Below are 17,903 nucleotides of genomic sequence, written 5' to 3' on the forward strand. Positions count from 1 at the left end.
CTGTGAAGAATCTTCTGGCCCTCTGGAGGCGGGGAGGGCAGCAGCAGTGATCAGTAACAGGACCATGCCAGCCTCTGATAACCTTGCCTCGCTTGAACCTCACTGTACCTTGGGGGAAGGTAGGTGGCGATTCTCCTTCCCCTGAGAAAACCCAGGCCTGTGTGTGCTGTTTGCGGCCCGCCACTCAGAGGCGTGTATGTGTCCCCTTAAATGAAGGAACTTCACTGACCTCTGGAATCGGCTACAATCTTTTGAACAAAATTTTTTATTCAAAATATAATCATTAAAGTTCACTGAAAACCATGGTTATTTCAAACTGAGCAGCGTTGTTTTATTAAAAGTCAAATTCCAAGAGAAGAAACCTGACTCCACATGTAGGGAAGAAGTAGCTTCTTCAACTCTGTGGTTTATGTGGGGGTAAGTCAGGGGCAAGTCAATGAAGCCACAAGGAAAAGAAAGACACCGTTGTTTCATCATCCCCGGAAACGAGTAGCTCCCTTCCTCGTTAGACATCCCAGCTGCTTTCCTGTCATTTCCACATCAAGCACGAAGGGCAGCCACGTTTATACATTCAACACGTGAATTTACAATGGACCGGGTTATCCTACCACTAAGTTACCTTATGTTTCCCGCTCTCCCACTATAAAATCCCCAGAGGTCTTCCCTTCCAGTCAACACTTTTTCTAAGCTCAGGCATGACGGTAATTCCGGATAAAAGCACTGAACACAGCAATATCAGTACCAAGAGCGGGCAGTCACTAGGGTTGTCACTGCATGTAGCTCCCCGGATAGACTTTCTCCCCAAATAGCAACAAGTACATCGTTTCAGGGGACTAAAAAGGACTTCCTAATAATTTAATAAGAAAACAGCGTTTCATGTGAATGGCAAGGAAGACTTTTTTTAACCTGTTCAACCGCCTCCTTATAGCACTGCCATCTTGCGTTGTGGTCTGCCCTTCGTGATGCTGGTTCAGGAAATTTTGGTTCAGATGCGTCTAATCCGATGACTGTCTCCGAGGGGAGTCACTTGATGTGAAGCCCCTAACTGTACTTCCACACCTGGATATGCGTTCCTCTCGGGTCCCCCTTTTCCCTTGTTTTCTCTTCTACAGCTTTCTGCAGTGTCTCAGACCTTACTCACTGATCATGGAAAGAGAGTCCGTCGCTTGAAAGGTAGCTTCTGAGGCTGCTTCCATCTCTGATGGTTTTGCATAGCAGGCTCTGGTAGAATTAACCAGAAAAAAAAAAAAAAGTGAACATGCTCAACATCGTACTTGATTATTTGTACAGTTAGTTGCAAGGCAACAGAGAGAGCACCCATCCCAAAACCTCATCTTCCAGAAGACGAGGCAGCTGGCCAGGAGTCAGGTCAGAACTTGGACTCCTGATTTCTGTTCCAAGTATTTGTTCACGTCTGGGAGGGCTTTTAAAGAAGTTCTCTAGAACAAGCTCCGGATTTTACAGGACAACTGTATGAAGTAGCATATGCTACTTTAGGGCTCTGAGAGCTAAACCCAAAACTCGTCTCTCGTGGTTTTGCAAATGTGCAACTAAGCATCACGGGCCCGCCAACACCTTCAGCAGTGCACGAGGTGATCTCTGATGGCCTCAAACACGTTCCATTTCAAAAAAGTCACTGGTGTCAAAGCTCAAAAAAAAAAAGTCTTGGCGGCAAATGATTCGACCACAGAGTTATCACGTTGCTGTAACGTCTGCAGAGAATTTAATCTGATAAAGCCTACCAGGAAAGAATGACTAGGTACAGACTAATTTAGAGGAAAACAAGGAAGAAAAGTTTAATATCTAACATGCAAATCAATGTTCAAAGGAAACGTGGAAATCATAAAGCCAAGCCAACAGCCAACCACAAATACTGCTGGGGAACAGTTGAGGCTGGCTCAGCCAGTAGTGGGTCACGTTTAGGGAAATACCTAACTGATGGTTAGCATACTAATGTATCGCTACCTACACCATCACGGTGTTGTGGCTAAAATTTGTTTTGTAAAAATCACTAGGAAGCCTCCAAGTAGTGAAAAATCTCAAGAGGTCCTCTCTGCAGGCTTAATGATTCTCATACATAGAATTAGTTTGAAAACCATAAACAATAACTATTTACACTTAAACCGCCCTGACCTAGGACAAAGCGAGAAACTGAAGGACAAAGGCAAGTCCGAATGCCTCCGGCCACCCGGTAGAGTTGGAGGACGGCAGTTATGTTTAATCTATGAAACTCGAGGACTTGAAGGGGAACCCTGAAAATCCTGCTAGCCTCGGGAAGAATAGAAAACTGTAAACACAAACTCTCCGCACTGTGGACGCAGGTCGTGGCTTCCTCCACTGCTCAGGCCCCGCCCCAGATCCCTCAGGATTCAGCTGAATTTGCTTGTCTGTGGTGTCCCCGGGAGCTCAGAGGTGCTGGAGGATTCCTTTTTCCACTGAGGATCGTGTCAGTGCAGGTGAATGGAAGGGAAAAACGAGAGATGCAGCGCGTCCCCAGCTCTTCACGCCCAGAGGTCCTCTCCACACAGGGCAGGGCTGGACCCCGACCACCGGGCCTCCTGGCCTCCGCATGGGCGCTTCCCTGAAGGAAAGGGCTGGGCCCACCGCCAACGGGCTGCCTCAGCTCCGACTCCGGGCCCAGATGTCGGCCTTCCTTTTCCACTAGGGCGGTTATTTTTTTTTAAGAGACCTAATCCTGCTTTCCGATACAAAGGATGGTAGAAAGCCCAGACAGGAAGAATCAGGGTAATGCCAAAAGTTACTTGGTTTCTGAAAATGGATATGCGACTAAATTCCGGCTAAACTGAAAAACCGAAGAGAACATACATCCAAATCAAACGAACGAAGTTTCTTTGATCCAAAAAGTTAGCAGATAGATTTTTAATATGTAAGTTTGTAAAGAATTTTGGCCAATGATTTAAAACCACCAGTCAGTCACTGGAATGTACCAAGTGCATGAGAAGCTTCCTTCTGGAATGTTGTTTAAGGGAAAAAAAAGTTTTTCCTGGTCCTTAAGTCTTCTGTTAACTAGTCTATCTGTGATTAAAACAGCGTAAATAGATCCTGGTTTGATTCTGGCTAAGATTCTTTTTAAAAAATTACACGGAGAACGTGCCTTTGTCCTTGCTACCAAGACACCCACCTGACTGGCTTCTGGTCTGTCTGCAGGAAATGTGAACAATTATTTGACTCACGGGAAAACCCAGGCTGTCTCCAAGTCGACTGGGCTATAGAATACTTGGCTTCTTTTTGTTCTCATTTGCCTACTTCTCTGTTACTTGTGTTTTAAATAACATTCTTTTGAAATAATGAACCTTCATTGTCCTTATGGGCAAAGATGCAAACTCGCCCTAGAAATTCCAGTAGGACATCAGGATGTTAAGATAAGAGCCACCTGAACGTTCAGGTGTTGAAGGATTTAAATAGAAACAGTGTGTTACCTATCAGAGTCCAGGGCCATGATATTTCTTTAAAAGAAACAATAAAAAGATAACTCTTCTTAATGTCCTGAAAAGTGACTCTGAGGTTTCCTCAAAAGACAGGTGTACTTTAACTCCAGTTCCACATTAGGAAATGTACGTAGCATTTGGTCTTCCCTACATTATTAAGAGGGGCACGTCCCCAGAAAAATTAACGGTGGCGTCACGAGAAGGGAAAGTTGACTGACACCAGGGCGTTTGGGGCCCTGGCTGTGGCCCTGGCATTTGCAGCTTGTTACTGATGTTACGTGCTGCTTTAAAAAACCAAGCTTCAGACTAACAGCTTGCTGCCTGGCTAGGGTGCCTCTAATCGTGCCCTTTGGGGAAGGCCTTAAAGGCAGAAGGGGCGGCTCCACCAAATGTCTGTCCATTTGTCTGGGCAGGCTGGAGTGGGGGCTGTGGTCAGAAGGGCGCTTGATGCCTAGCCGTCATTACTTCTTGTTCAGCCTCAGGGAGTTCCCGTATCCTCTCTGCTGCTGTCGCTCATGTGTAAAATGGGCTAATAGTGTTCACCGCAGGGCCTGCACGCGGCTGGAGCTGTGAAACATCAGATGTTGGACAGCCAGACCATCGTGCGTCTGTTTGCACTCTGAAAATGCAGGTGTGAGCTCTGAAATCCCGCTGCACGCCCACACTTCCCTGCCCTGCGAAGCACTTCCCCACGTTAACCGACCTCACAATTACCACAAGTGGCCGGAACGTCTGCCATCCTACAGATGAGGGCTCTGCCCGCTGGGCCAGCCAGGGCATGCCGGTCTGCACTAGCCCCAGGCACCCTCACGTGTTCCTCGCCTCTGAGGACAGGAGGGAGCGGCGTTTCTGCACGACTCGAGCGTCCCCATCCTGCCTGTGTCCTCCCCAGATCTGAGCTTCAGTCTTCAGACCCCAGAATGACCGGGAGAAAAAGTCCCTGGAGAAACAGCTAGACTTCAGCCACCCCGGACGCAAGCCTGGGGATGGGGTGTCCAAGAACGCTCCTTGGGTGCTCTGCTCCCACTCCGGGGGACGTGGCCTGCCTCTGGCTGCCCTAAGACACTGCTTTGGAAAGTGGAAGCGTGGAGAGCTGAGCTGGGCACGGAGGCCAAGCCCACCACCCCTTCTTGACAAGGTTAATGGAGGGGGTGGGGCGGGCACCCCCAGTGTAACACTTGACCAGAGCTACGCAGAATAGTGGCGGTCGTGCCCCGTGAACCTGCACACGCTCAGTGAGGTAGGTGGCATCAGCCCTGTGTTACAGGTGGGTAAACTGAGGTGGAAGAAAATGCCAACAGCTCGCTTTTAATAACAGCCCCAGGGCAGCCCTGTCCCCGAGCGCAGACCGTCAGAGGCCGCAGGACGAGACCGGGCGGCGAAACAGCCCACCCTCTTTCCTCTTCCCCCAAAGAGGACCTCCAAGCACACCGGTACTCCTGGGGCACCAAACAAATGACAGCCACAAAGAGACCCATCTTAGTTTATTCCCGGGGGAGCTCTGATGCAAGAAGGCTCATGTGCGTCTTCTCAGATGGAAGCGCCTCCGTGGTGGAGCAGGCCCAGCCGGGAGCCTCCGAGAGCTGGCCTGAGATGGGGACCAGCACGCTCAGTCAGAGCAGGTGAGCTCCCGGAGACCAGGGCAGGTGGAACAACGCGCCACGCCCTCCCACAGCCCCCAGCGGAGGGGCTCTGGCCTAAACCTTCCTCAGGTGGGGCTCCCGCTCTCCTCCTGCCTGGCCGCCAGACCCTTCCTCCTGCCCTCAGGTCCAGATTCTGTGGGCCCTCCAGCGAGGCCCCCGCGGGAGGACTCCAAACTGGAGGTGTGTGTGTTGGCGGAGTTCTTTGGCTGGAAGCAAAAGGCCATTCTGGCAGGGATTGGGCCTTTCTGGAACCAGGCGTGGGGTGAGGTATCCCAGCCCAGGGCAAAACTGTGCACCTCTGTGTTCCCCATCTCCCCGTGGTAATCCAACAACCAAGTGGTGAGCCAGGGAGAGCAGGCAGCCTGACTGGGCAGCTGACGCTCATCAGCGCGGCATTACAAAACCTCACGTGGGTTTCCTTGACAAAGCTCCGACGGAGTGCTCCAGCTGGGGGTTCCGCTGTGGTCTGTTGGGACGCGGCCATAGGACTCGTGCATTTGGACAGATTCTGGATGCTGCTCCCTCTCGTGCTCCCTATGGCCTCCTGGGACTCTGGTCCCCGCCGGACGCACAGGACTCTCCAGAGATGGGCTGGGGGTGGTGGGTGGTGAGCATGGGGCAGGGCAAAGCCAGCAGGGAGGGAAAAGAGGCACTTCAGTTTGGGCTGGTGTTCGTGGAGTCGGCCCTGGCCCCAGGGGCCATGTCGGCCCCGCCCTGGCCCGGCTCCAGCGCTGGGTTGTCACAGAAGACCCCGGGGACGGTGGCACAGATAGGCACTTGGCAGCACTCCCAGGGCCGGGCAGGGCTGGTGGGCCTGCTCGGGCTCCGCACACTGCTAGGTCATCAGGATGGGCTTCTGCCGTACTTCCAGGATGTCTAGGCGGCAGGAAGGGAGAGACAGAGAAGAAAATTCAGCCCACTGAGTGCTGCAGCCACAGCAGCCGCTATTTATGAAGAAAGCCCTGACCCCACGCGAAGCCCACACCCAATAATTCCCACGCATCTCGTCGGTGCCTCCTGTTACCACTCCTACTTTATAGACTGGAAAATGGGCTTGGAGCAGCAGAGCTGGCCAGGGCCAGGCGGAAGGAGGCTCGAACCCAGGCCGGTCTGAGCCCAGGGCCAGTGCCTGGCACGCAGGCCAGGGTCTCACCTGCCCACAGGAGCTCACACCTGGGGCATTTCCTGCTGCTCAGGAGGGGCCAGCAGGGGCCACAGGGGTGGGCCAAGGGAGACCTTTAGGGGCCACGCTTCCCCGGATCCCCAACCTGGAGTCTGCAGCAAGGAACTTGAGAACCCAGCATGGAAGTGCAAACGGGCAGGCCCTGGCCTGGAACAGCGCTGGTGAGAAAACCACACGAGTAGCCCTTGGGGCCCAGGGCCACAGCTGCTCCGAGGCAGTGGCAGAGCCCCCCCCCGCCAGCTGGCGCTACCTGTTAAAATCCGATGCAGCGGCAACGTGACGTAGGTTAAGTGTGCATAGAGGAGGAAGTTTCCATCCGCTCTGTTCAGCTTCAGCCAGGACCCCACCAGCGACCGCCCCGTGCCAGACAGGGACCGTGACCTCAGATTCGTGGCGTTGTGCAGGTCAGCTGGAAGGTAGAAGGCCAGGTCAGAAGCAGGCAGAGGGGCCCTAGGGACAGCAGCAGAAGAGCCACCCACACTCTGGGATGACTCCCTCCAGGCCCAGCCCCACCCTCTGTGCGGCAGGGCGCTCTTTGCCAAGGGCTCCCCCACAAGTCCAGATTCCACACCCACACCAGATGGGGGCCTCCTCACTCCCTGCTCCTGACTCCAAACCTTAGCCCTGCCGCCAGGGCTCAGCCATCCCCCACCCCCGGGAAAAGTCTCTGCCTCAGGGAGCTCAGTCCTCCAGGCAGGCTGGCACAGAGCCTCGCCTGTCATTGCAGCCAGCACAGCCAGTCTGCAGTGTGTGAGGAGTGAGGCCTGGACACCTGTCACCATCTCATGGTCCAGTCAGGGGACCTCACACCACAGGGGCAGACAGGTGGGAATCAGCACTTTCCTACTAACGTGGGAACAGGCTCAGAGGAGAAGGGCTGTCCCAAGATCTCAGCCAGCACCTGCAAGGCCCGTGCCCAAGCAAGGGTCTCCTGGCCCTGGGGCGGGGTCTTGTCCCACATGTGGGGCCCTCTGCTCTCAGCCCTGGTGGGCGGGACAAGAACTGCTGTCTTCCCCAAGTGCTCGGTAGGTTAGTGAGGCCACACATTCCTGCATCAGCTAGCAAATACAGATGGCTGCAGGAATGCGGCCCTGTGGATACATGGGCGTGGCGCCCCACAGAGCTTGCAGGGCCCTCCCAACTTGTCTCCCAATGACAGGCCATCTTCACAAGGACCTCCTAGTGCTATTTAGAACATTCTGATTCTGCCACTCCCTTGCCTAAGGCCATCCACGGTTTTCCAGATGCCATGCCTAGGTGATGGGGTGCCGCTCATCAACAGCACAGTGGGAAGCACAGGTTTGCTGGGAGACGGAGCATGAGAGTGTGTGTGTGTGCATGTGCATGTGTCCTATGTGTGTGTGGGCGTGCACAGGCTCGGAGAGGGTGTGTGTGCGTCCTGTGTCTGTGCGTGTGTCCCGTGTGTGCATGTGTGTCCTCTGTGTGTGTGTGTGTGGGCATGCACAAGCTGGGAGAGGGACTGTGTGTGTCCTGTGTGTGTGTGTCCTGTGTGTGTGTGTGCATGTGTGTCCTGCGTGTGTGTGGGCGCGCACTGCCTGGGACAGAGTGTGTGTGCGCAGGTGCAGGCTGGGAGTTGGTTACGTGGGAGCACGGCTGGGACCTCCCAGAGGAGATGCTGAGGAGGCCCTGGGGACACAGGCTGGGCAGGGGAGGCCAGAGGTAAAGGTGCGCAGCTGGCAGCTGCCAGTGGTGACTACTGCTGCCACAGAGCAGAGAGCACCTAAGGAGATTGCGCAGAGTAAGGGAGACACGGGAACCCCAAGGACCCCCAATGAAGGAAGGTTCTAGAGTGGAGGGAGAGCTGGCCAAAAAAGACACTGAGAAGGAGTGAAACCAGGAGAGTGTCAAGTCACAAAATGCAAGAATGAGCCAGAGTTCACCCCTCACTCAGGGTTTCTCGCACCCATTGTGCGTAACAGACCAGCGATGGTCAGCTCTTCTCAGGAAAACCAGAGGGCTTCAGAAAGTCCACAGACCCCTGAAACTGAAAAGCCTGCATGGATGTGCTCCTGAGCACTTTTCTAGGGGAAGGGGGAGGCCCACTGGGAGGGAAGCTCCCCGAGCGTGAGCCGTGACTGTCGCTCTCTTCGAGGCGCTGCGTCAGTCCCTGGCCCATGGCACTCGTGCCCCACCTGTTGAGCCGCTAGCCTAGGCCCAGAGGAAATGGGGGGCGCTGTGAGCAGAGGGGCAGTCACCTCGGCTGTCCTCGTCCCGAAAGAACTCCTCGCTGTCATTGGCCGAGTGCGACTTCTTCATCTCGGCCATCAGGGTCCGTGGCACCTTCCTCTTGAGGGATGGGGAGAAGAAGGTGGGCCGGCTGTTCCGCTCGGGGGTAGGGGGTGTGCTGAAGGAGGTCACCTGGGGAAAAATAGCTGCTGTCACCACAGCAGCAAGGGCTGTCCGTGGGCCATGGGGCCAGGGCCACTCACTTCCTGCCCTCCATCTAGCTGGGAGCTTGTGATGGGGACAGGAGCCTTGGGCTGCAGTCTCTGGCCTTGCCCTTCCAAGCCAGCCTCCAGGGCTAAGTGGGCAGAGGGCACTGGGAGTTGGGCTTCAGCTCAGGGGCCAGCAGGACGGCCTGCCACCAGGGCTGCTCAAGAAGGAACTGGGCCATGAGTGGCAGAGGCTCTTCTTCCAGGCCTCAGACAATGGTCAGAGGTTGTTCAATAAATATAATACCACCAGCTGCTGACACTGAACCATGTCACAGGCACTCACTGAGCCCCCCAGCCACTCCTGAGGTCAGAGCTAGCGCTGGCCCACTTGACAAACGTGGAAGTGAGGGCAGGGGTGCTGCCGAAGGTCGACCAGCAAGACGAGGCAGAGCTGGGCCTGCAGCCCAGGTCCTCTGCCTCTTCCCCTCCTGCCTCTCAGCTGATACGTCCCCGTCCCTCTATTCCAGCGTCCTCTCACGAGAAGTACTACAGGCAGGCGGCTCTACTTTCTGGTCACCCTGCATGGTTCACCAGACACCCCGCACACCCACTCGGGGCCAGGCAGATGCTGCGTTAGGACAGACACCACATGACACTGGTCCCTGCCCTCTAGGAGCTCACAGACTTGGAGAGTGACAACCACATACATACAGTGAGGTGGTCACTGAGACAGAGAAAGGGGGGCACAGGATACAGGGGGAGCCCAGAGGCAAAAGAGTCTGACAGCTGGGAAATCAAGGAAGGCTTCCTGGAGGAGATGCTGCTTGAGCTGGGTCTTGAAGGACGAGTAGGAGTTCGCCAGGTGAAGAAGGGGGGGAAGGGCGTTCCAGGCAGAGGGAACTTGGCCCATCTCCTCCCTCCTCCCCACGCAAACAAGAATCTGCGGAACAAGATGCGCTGGGCTGAGACTTCAGGGAGACCCATCAGCCTCCTCCTCATGGCTCCGGCTTCCACCAGAGTCCTGGCAGCTGCTGGGCTCCATGTGGTCCTCACACCAGCAGGGGAAAGGTTTTAAAAAAGAACACACACGAGAAACCACAATATACACAGCGTCTGCACTTGTCACGCACTGGCTACAAAAAGTCGCTCTGTAAAAGGAGGACGCGCAACGGCGAGCAGAAGGGCAGGAGCCTGGGCTGACTCGGAGGTCCGGCCTGCTGCTGCCCACTGCCCACTGCCCACTGCCCACTGCCTGGCTCCAGCAGCCGCCCGCCTGCCCGCCCCTGCCCTGGGGCTCCCTGCTCCCAGGTGCCGGGAGCTTCCACACATATCTCCATTCCCCACAGGCACCCTGGGAGGGGGGCTCATCACTCCCATTCCACAGAAGGGGCAATCAAAGTCTCGGCAAACATAGGGCGGTGCTGGAATTGCCACCCACGATTGTCCCGCCCTAGAGTCTAGGCTACCTCTTCACCAGGGCTTCCACACACATGTTCTGTCAGGATGACTCAAGCCCTGTCTGTCTCACGGGCCCAGTGGCAGCTACTTAGGGCCCCCTCTCAGAAATGAACTCCAACATGGAAACAACCTGAATCCCAAAGACAAGAGAGGCCCCCGCCTGGAATTCTCCCCCATCTTCCTAAAAGAAGGGCACTGACTGGTTTTGGTCTGCTTATAAGACACATTCACTGAAGAAAATACAAAAAGAAGAAATGAGGGAGTGAGAAGAAAACAAGGTGTGCCCTGGAGACGCCTGTGGTTGCCCTTTCTACAGAATGAGAAGCAGAGCAAAGACCCCTCCCCGGCCTTGGCATCGCTGGCATTCCTGGGACTCGTTTTCCCAGCAGGTCAACAGCACACACGCCTACAGCAGCTGCTGCCTGGGGGGCACAGCAGAAGCAGGGGCTTCATCCACTCCCAGGTAAGAGCACTGAGGCCGAGAGAGGAACAAGGGCTTGTCTGAGGTGCTGTGGGCAGCAGAGCCCGGTCCCAGCCACTGGGGTCCCCCCAGTACCCACTCTGGGGAGGGGCTGGGCAAGGCAGCCTCCAGGACCCTGCCCATCTGCATGGGCTCCCATCCCCTTCCCAGACCTCCAGCTCTCAGCAGCCCCGCTGGAGACCAAGGGGCTAAAGATGTCCTTGTGCCTGCGCCTTGGGTCCAGAGAAGGCTGCCCTGGCCCTGGCTTCCTGCCCTGACAGAGGACGGTGGCCAGGAGGAGCGGGCCTTGGATCGCGAGAGCTGAGTGACCAGGCAGTGCTGGCTCAGCTCCTGGTCCGTAAGGCAGGGGTTCTCACGCCTACCTGCCCAGCGTCTGTAGCCTCGCAGCAGCTAACAGGCAACAAACGGAAGGGCCAGGGCCCCCTGTCCTCTCACCGGTCCTCCCAGGCCATGGTACAGAGGCTCACCATCACCCCCACGTGACTCTAGGGAGGGCAGACACTGAACCCTGGATTCCCAGCCGGTCTCTGTCCATTCCATTCCGGAGACCTGGCGTGGCTGCAGGGGTGGCTCAGGGAAGCAGAAAGAGCTCCGGCCCAAGCACGAAGCTGCTGTGTGACCTTGGGCAAGCCACACCCTCTCCAACCCTTGGCACCTAGCTGGCTGGAGGCTGTGGGGCCCAGGGAGGCGGTAGGCAGAGACTCCGAGGGACCTGCCCTCCCAGCCGTCCAACTCTTACCCGTTCGTGCATGGGTGACGCTGGGCTGGAGTCCTCGGTGCCGCAGGGGGACGTGTCTCCAGTGGACACGCGGCTGACCGCCATCTCAGCGTGGCCCTTGCCCTGGGGCCCCTTCATGCGTACAAACTCCATATTGTTGTACTTGTAGAAGCCAAAGGACATCTTCTGTGCCATGCGAGCCGCTACGCTCACCTGCGGGCAGGTGGAGATGATGGGGTCAGAGCAGCAGACGTGGGCACCAGGACCATCGTCCCTCAAAGATGGACCCCTGAGGGCTGCCCTCCATGCCTCAGGAGACTGAGCCCCAGGAGGGAGGCTGGTCAGCAGGAGGGACAGCTCGGAACGTCTTCAGATTCTGAGTGAGTGATGCTCTCCCTACCAGCCGAGGGCTGAGCCCCAGCCAACCCCAGCACCAGGAGAGGGAGGGGGCCACAGCCCGCCTGCCTCCATGACCACCTCCCTCCCCGCAGCTTAGCTGTCAAGGGCCAATTTCGTAAGTGTTGTCCAAACCCGGAGCTGGTCACCAGAAAGTGGGTGACTCAGGAGTGAGAGAGTCACAGCACCACCAGCTGTCACTCTCCACAGAGTTACAAATTAAGGACCAGGTCCCCCCACTCACATTTCTTATGGGGGGAGGTGGCCAGAGTGAGCTGAGGCACCCTGTGAAGGATGCAACATAAAGCGGGCCATGGACCGCTTCAGAGAGGCCCGGAGGGGCTGCAGGTGCTGAGCCAGAGGAGCTACAGCACCAAGGAGGGCTGAGGACACCGAGCTGGGCAGTTACAGAACCAAGGTGGCGGGCTGCAGACACTGAGCAGGGGCAGTTAGAGTACCAAGGGACGGGGGGCTGCGGGCGCTGAGCCTGGGCAGTCAGAGCATGAACCAAGCTTGGAGTTTCAAAGTGGCAAGAACAAAGTGGGGTCGTGGGGGCACCCCACCCGGCTCCTGGGCAGCCACGGGCCGTCCCTGCACTCACCCGGTTGTCATACACCTTCTTGAGCGCCTCATAGCGGATGGAGCCCTGGAAGATGACCCCTTGGAACATGTTGGTTTTGTCACTGGCCACCAGCTCCACACAGACCATCTCTCCTTCTCCCACCGTCATGTCGCTGAACACCTAGGGTGGGGGCACAGAGAGGAGTCAGCCCACCCCTCCCACCACAGCCCTCTCTTCCCCGGGGTTGGTGGGAGGACTGCTTGGAAAAACCCCATTTCATGGGTGAGAACAGTGAGCCAGAGACATGGAGACACTGTCCCTGGTCACCCAGCTCTCCAGCCACTCCATGGAGACCAGAGGAGCGAGCAGTCTCCCTGTGGGGGTGGAGCTGATGGGGGCAGGGCCGGTGCTCAGAACAGGAACTCTGGGTACTGCACGTCCCCCATGGCCCTTCTAAGGCAACATCCCGCTCCACCCTTCTGCTCCACACTACCTTGTGCGGGGGACATGAACTGTTCACAGGGACATCTGGCCCATTTTCTGGGCCCTCCCTGATGCTGGCTGTGAGCAGCCCCAGGCCTCAGCCCCAGTCCTGGGTTCTGCCCGCTGGCTTGCAGCGCTGACAGAGGGAGCTGCCCAGGAGATACCTGGACCTGTGCATACAGCCGGTATAAGCCTGCCCTGTGCTATCCTGGGTCACCACTCCCAGGGCCTGGGGAACAGGCTGAGACTCAAATCTCAGCTCCACCACTAAGGAGCCCTGGAGCCTGGAGAAGGTGTCTTAACACCCCGACCCTGAGATGCTTTAAGACAACTCCTGCCGATCAAGACACCATCAAATGAGGAGAGACCCTGAAAACACACTTCCCTTCTCTGCCGAGCCCTCCCTGAGGCTCTAACAGCTGCTGGAGAGTGAGAGGACCATCTATCAGGGCACTGGGCAAGGAAGATTGCTGGACAGGGCACTGTGCAGTCCATCCCCCACTCTTCCCAGCCCCGTGTCCCCGGGTGAGCCACTTTCTGCCCTGGGTCCCAGTTTTCCCAACCTTGTCCCAGGTAACTCCTGAAGTCCCACCCCCTCTGGCATGCCGGGATTCCAAGTGGGTGCAGGCATTCATAGTTTAACAGTAATAACGACTCTGCCTGCTTGCACAGCACTTTCTAAAGGGTTTACAATGCACTCCCCCATTCATTAGTTTGTTTGATCTTCAACGCCTTGAGGTAAGTAGGGCAGACGGTCATTGCCCCCCTTTTACAGATGAGAAAACCGAGGCTCAGGGCCAAGTGAAGGCACTTGCCCAAGTTCAAGCACTGGGGAGAGTGAGAGCCACGTTTGTGTGAATAGAGACCTTCCTCCATCCTAGCCACCCCCATGCCTTTCTGAAGGGTGTGAGGCCTCAGGGAGAGAGGCTTCTCCCCACATCTCCTGACAAAGGGGAACTACGGGGAGACACGGCTCACCTCCTCGAAGCTGTCGATCATGAAGAAGATGTTGGGGTAGCTGATCTTGGACTCCTCCCCCTTGCTGTCCATGGGGTGCTTGCTGGGTGATGCAAACACTTGCTGAGAAAAGGAGAGTTTAAGCACTGAGGGAGGCCCACCGTGCGTACAGGTGCCCGTCACTCAGCCGGGTGGTCACCGTGTCACATTGCGCAAGGCCTCTAAACCCAGGGAGAACCATGCTGGGGAGCTGGCGGGTGCTGTGCTCCTCGCCGGGGACACTGAGTGGATTCTGGGAGCCAGACCCCTCCCTCAGTGGCAGGGAAGGAGGGGGAGGGGACTTCCCCCAAAAGCACCTGGGTGGCCAGGGCAGTTGGAGGGCTGGGCTCTGGCTCAGCGCTCACCTGGGATTTCTTCTTATGGATGTGAATATCCCCCCCGTCAGAGCGTGTGCACACAGCACAGGTGACCATGTAGTCCAGCTGGAAGAGAAGGGCAGGGCAGTGAGATGGATGGCGGGCTGTCCCTCGAGGTCCCTGGAGACCTGTCCCCGCCCACACCCCACCCGGACCCTGGTACCTTCTGCAGGATGAGGTTCAGGCAGACGCTCTCCTCCCAGTCAATGTCAGGGTCTCCAAGGCCCGGCAGCTTCTTGGAGTCCCGCCGGTACACCTCCACCTCCACCTCGGGTTCCATCTCAGCCACCTGCAGGGCACAGCGCAGAGGTGAGCACCCAGGCCCGCCGTGGCTCCCTGCAGAGGCCTAGGCCTGGGCCAGGGCCCGCCAATGTTAGGCAGACCTGACCCCAGTCCTGCTCCTCAATTTTCTAGCTGTGTGACCCAGGGTTAAGCATCTCAGTTTCCCTGTCAGTACAATGGGCTAAAAATTCTACTTCTCAGAGCTGTTGTGACAATTAAGAGATTATTTGTAAAGCATCAGTGATAATAAACCCATAACCCATTGCCGTCGAGTCGATTTCAACTCATAGCAACCCCATAAGGCAGAGTAGAACTGCCCCATAGAGTTTCCAATGAGCGCCTGGTGGATTCGAACTGTCAACCTTTTGGTTAAGAGCTACAGGGTTTCCATCAATGATAACAGTGACAGTGACATCCATCACGCTCACGGTGGGCACCACAGTCTGGGCTGATCATTTTATAACTTATTAATTCTAATTTAATGACAAATTATATTATTAATTAATAATTACTGATTGGGTCACTATGAGTCGGAATCGACTCGACGGCACTGGGTTTTTTTTTTTTCTTCTTTAACCCTTACAACCCCGCAAGCAGGAAGGTTGTTTTTCTGGGTGCTGTTGAGTGGATTCCAGCTCGTAATGACCCCGTCCGACAGGGAGCCGCCCCACAGGGCTTCCCAGGCCGTAACCTTCACAGGAGCAGGCTGCCAGGTCTTTCTCCCCATGAGCTGCTGGGTAGGTTCAAACCGATAATCGTTCAGTGAGCACTTAACCATTGCGCCATACTGAGTCTCATTTTCACAGATGAAGATCAAATTTGTTGACTATCAAATAACAAGCACAAGATACAGGGAAAGCAGAGCATCTGCCCACGGGTTAAGAGGTGTTGAAAAAAATCCGGGGTAGCTTTGATGCAGCCTGTCCTGGCCCTGGCTGCCATCCTGGCTCTGACCCAGACCCCTGCGGAAGGTGAGCCACCCTTTGCTGGGTGATGCTGGGCCGCGGGCAGGGGCTAAGGCCTGTGCACGCGGGAGGCAGAGCCCATGGAAAGAGGGGCAGGCCACCCTTGCCCAGGTGAGAAAGTCTGTCCCATGGAGAGGCAGGGTGGCTTCCACCTCCCAGGGCTGTGTGGCTCCTCACACGACCGTGGTTACTCTTGTCTCATCTTGTCGCCCTGTTTGTTTTCTTTCCTCCCTGCACTTATCACTCTCTGGAATCATCTTGCCTGGTCTTCTCCAAGAGAACGTTAGCTCTTTGCTTTGCACAAAGTTGATGGGAGGTACTCGCTGCCTCAGTGCACGAGAGGAAGAGAACAAACCAGTGGGTGGGCCAGCACAGGGTACACAGGAGAGTCAGAAAGTGTCCAGGTGTGCACCAGGAGGCAGGTTCTTGATGCACTACCACGCCGAAGGCCCCAACCCCAGGGCACCCCAACACCCACCCACAGAGAATGGATACACAGTGAGGTCCACCCACACAATGGAAGGTTCTGAAATAACACCCACCCACAGAGAATGGATACACAGCGTGGTCCATCCACACAACAGAAGGTTCTGAAGCAGCGAGAATGGACAGATCACCACCCTCTGCACACAGGCAGGAATATCACAAACATGAGACCGGGAGGAAGCAGCCGACACAGCACAGTCTGTGACTTCACGAGATGGGCCCCAAGAACAGGCAAAGCACCCACTGCGTGTGAGCCATCCAGGCGGGGGTTACCCTTGGGGAAGGGCAGTCATGGAGGTGGCCTCTGGGGTTCTGGTCATGTTCTGTCTGGTGATCCACGGGCTGGTTAACCAGTGTTCACTTTGAGGAAAATCATCAAGCTACATGTGTATTTGTGCATTTTTCTGTATGTTTGTTATGAGGAAAAATTCAACCCCTCCAACAACAAAACTAGACTGGGAGTAACCCCACGTGGCAGACCCCAAAGCAAATTCCTCCTGTCTCTGAGCTTTAGTTTTCTGCAAGGTGAGGCTAGAATACTCTGTACCCAGGACTGCTGAGGGCATCACTGAGCAAGAAGCTGGCACCAGCGTGGGCCACCAGCACAGGACAAGCCCTCACACAGATGCCGGGTCCCCTCACTTTCAGAGACAAGCTGGGCAGCCACGAAAAAGGAGCTTTCTGGTCCCGGAGTGGTGTGAACGGAGGGCAGGAATACAGGACGTCCCTCCCTGGGACAGGCTGGGATCTCCCTGGTCGCCCCTGGTCTTGCCGGGGGACGCCAGCATCCTGCACCACCCGCACTGCTGCTCCTGACCCTTCCTGGAGCTGCTGACAGGCTCAGGTCCACCCACCCACCTCCTACCACAGGCAGGAAGCCCAGGCTGGCTGCTATGGCGACGGGGTAGCAGCTCCACCCGGAGGGGAACCAGTGGCTTGCGGCAGAGGCCCCGCAGAGCAGAACGCAGGCGCAGTAGCACAGCCACACTGAGCTTGGGCAGGGCTTTCCCCACACTTGGTCTTTAAAGGGATGCCTCCAGCACCCGCCCCCCACCCCAGGGCCTGGTGCGTCCCCGCAGGTCCCTATCCGCCTGGGTAAGCTACCCATGTGTCTGTGTCCTGGAGAAAGCTCCACCCCACCTGCCTCCCCACACAGCCAGGTGGGCCTCGCAGTGCCCAGCTCTGTGTGGCTGCAGTCCTGTGTGCCCACACCGCCCCTGGCCTTCCAGCCTCTGCAGCGCCTGCGCCTCCACATGGGGGGCTCAGACACTGCTGTCCCCCGGCCTTCCCACCATCCCAGCCTGGTGACTAGCACTGCCTATGCGGTCTGCCTTGCCCAGAGCATCCTTGGTGTGTCCTCAGGGACGCTGGGCTCAACAGACTTTTCCTTGGGGTGAAGTTCAAGATTTTGTTAAAAAGCGTCTCTGAATCTGCTGAGTCAGGCCAGGGTGGGTGGGCCAGCCAGGAATCAGGCAGCCGGGCCCCTCCCAGTGCATGACCCTCTGAGTTTCGGCTTCCTGTCTGTGAGCGTGGGTAGTGGGAATGCCTATACCCCAGAGCTGTGCTGAGGGTTTGAGAACACGCCCCTAGTGGTCACTGGCAGTGAGGGTCCTGGGACACCACCATCAGACTGCCATCGGACTCCTGTGGTCACGTCCACCCCAAGAGTCCCAGCCTCCCCGTGGTCCACAATGGGAGGTCCCTAGCCTTAGGGTGCTGTGGCCTGAACCCCTTTTACAGAAGGAGGGGCTGAGACCCAGAGGGAGACTGACTGACAGAGTCACACGCCAACTCTGGGGTCAGCATTCCAACTAGAAAGCTTGTCTCCCAACTACACCCCAGAAGGGTGGGTGACCAGGGGCTAAGCAGCGTGGGCAGGGCTTCTGGAGGGCACTTGGCTCAGGGGTCTCTCCACCAACACCTGCCAGCCAGACCCACTGAAGAGGCTTCCTCTTCTTCCCTGCAGAGAGCACCCTGCCCACGCTGAGTCTGGCTGGATCTCCGCCTACCCTGCAATTCCTCTGCCTG

The 17,903-nt window shown here is 56.6% G+C and overlaps 1 protein-coding gene across 2 annotated transcripts in view; it reads right to left on the reverse strand.

Moving 5' to 3' along the window:
* Window positions 1-305: 305 nt before the first annotated feature.
* The window catches only part of KIAA0930 (KIAA0930 ortholog), a 63,861-nt gene continuing 46,263 nt past the window's right edge, over window positions 306-17,903 (reverse strand). For both annotated transcript variants that reach the window (XM_049884644.1, XM_049884645.1), the window contains exons 3-10: window positions 14,306-14,431; window positions 14,131-14,208; window positions 13,748-13,849; window positions 12,326-12,466; window positions 11,350-11,541; window positions 8,492-8,654; window positions 6,526-6,684; window positions 306-5,968 (exon numbers count right to left, since the gene is read on the reverse strand). In XM_049884644.1, coding sequence (XP_049740601.1) covers window positions 5,928-5,968; window positions 6,526-6,684; window positions 8,492-8,654; window positions 11,350-11,541; window positions 12,326-12,466; window positions 13,748-13,849; window positions 14,131-14,208; window positions 14,306-14,431 — 1,002 coding nt within the window. In that variant the 3' untranslated portion in view covers window positions 306-5,927. The remainder of the gene's footprint in view (window positions 5,969-6,525; window positions 6,685-8,491; window positions 8,655-11,349; window positions 11,542-12,325; window positions 12,467-13,747; window positions 13,850-14,130; window positions 14,209-14,305; window positions 14,432-17,903) is intronic.

Source organism: Elephas maximus, chromosome 4 (genome assembly GCF_024166365.1).
Source record: "Elephas maximus indicus isolate mEleMax1 chromosome 4, mEleMax1 primary haplotype, whole genome shotgun sequence".
NCBI lineage: Eukaryota > Metazoa > Chordata > Mammalia > Proboscidea > Elephantidae > Elephas > Elephas maximus.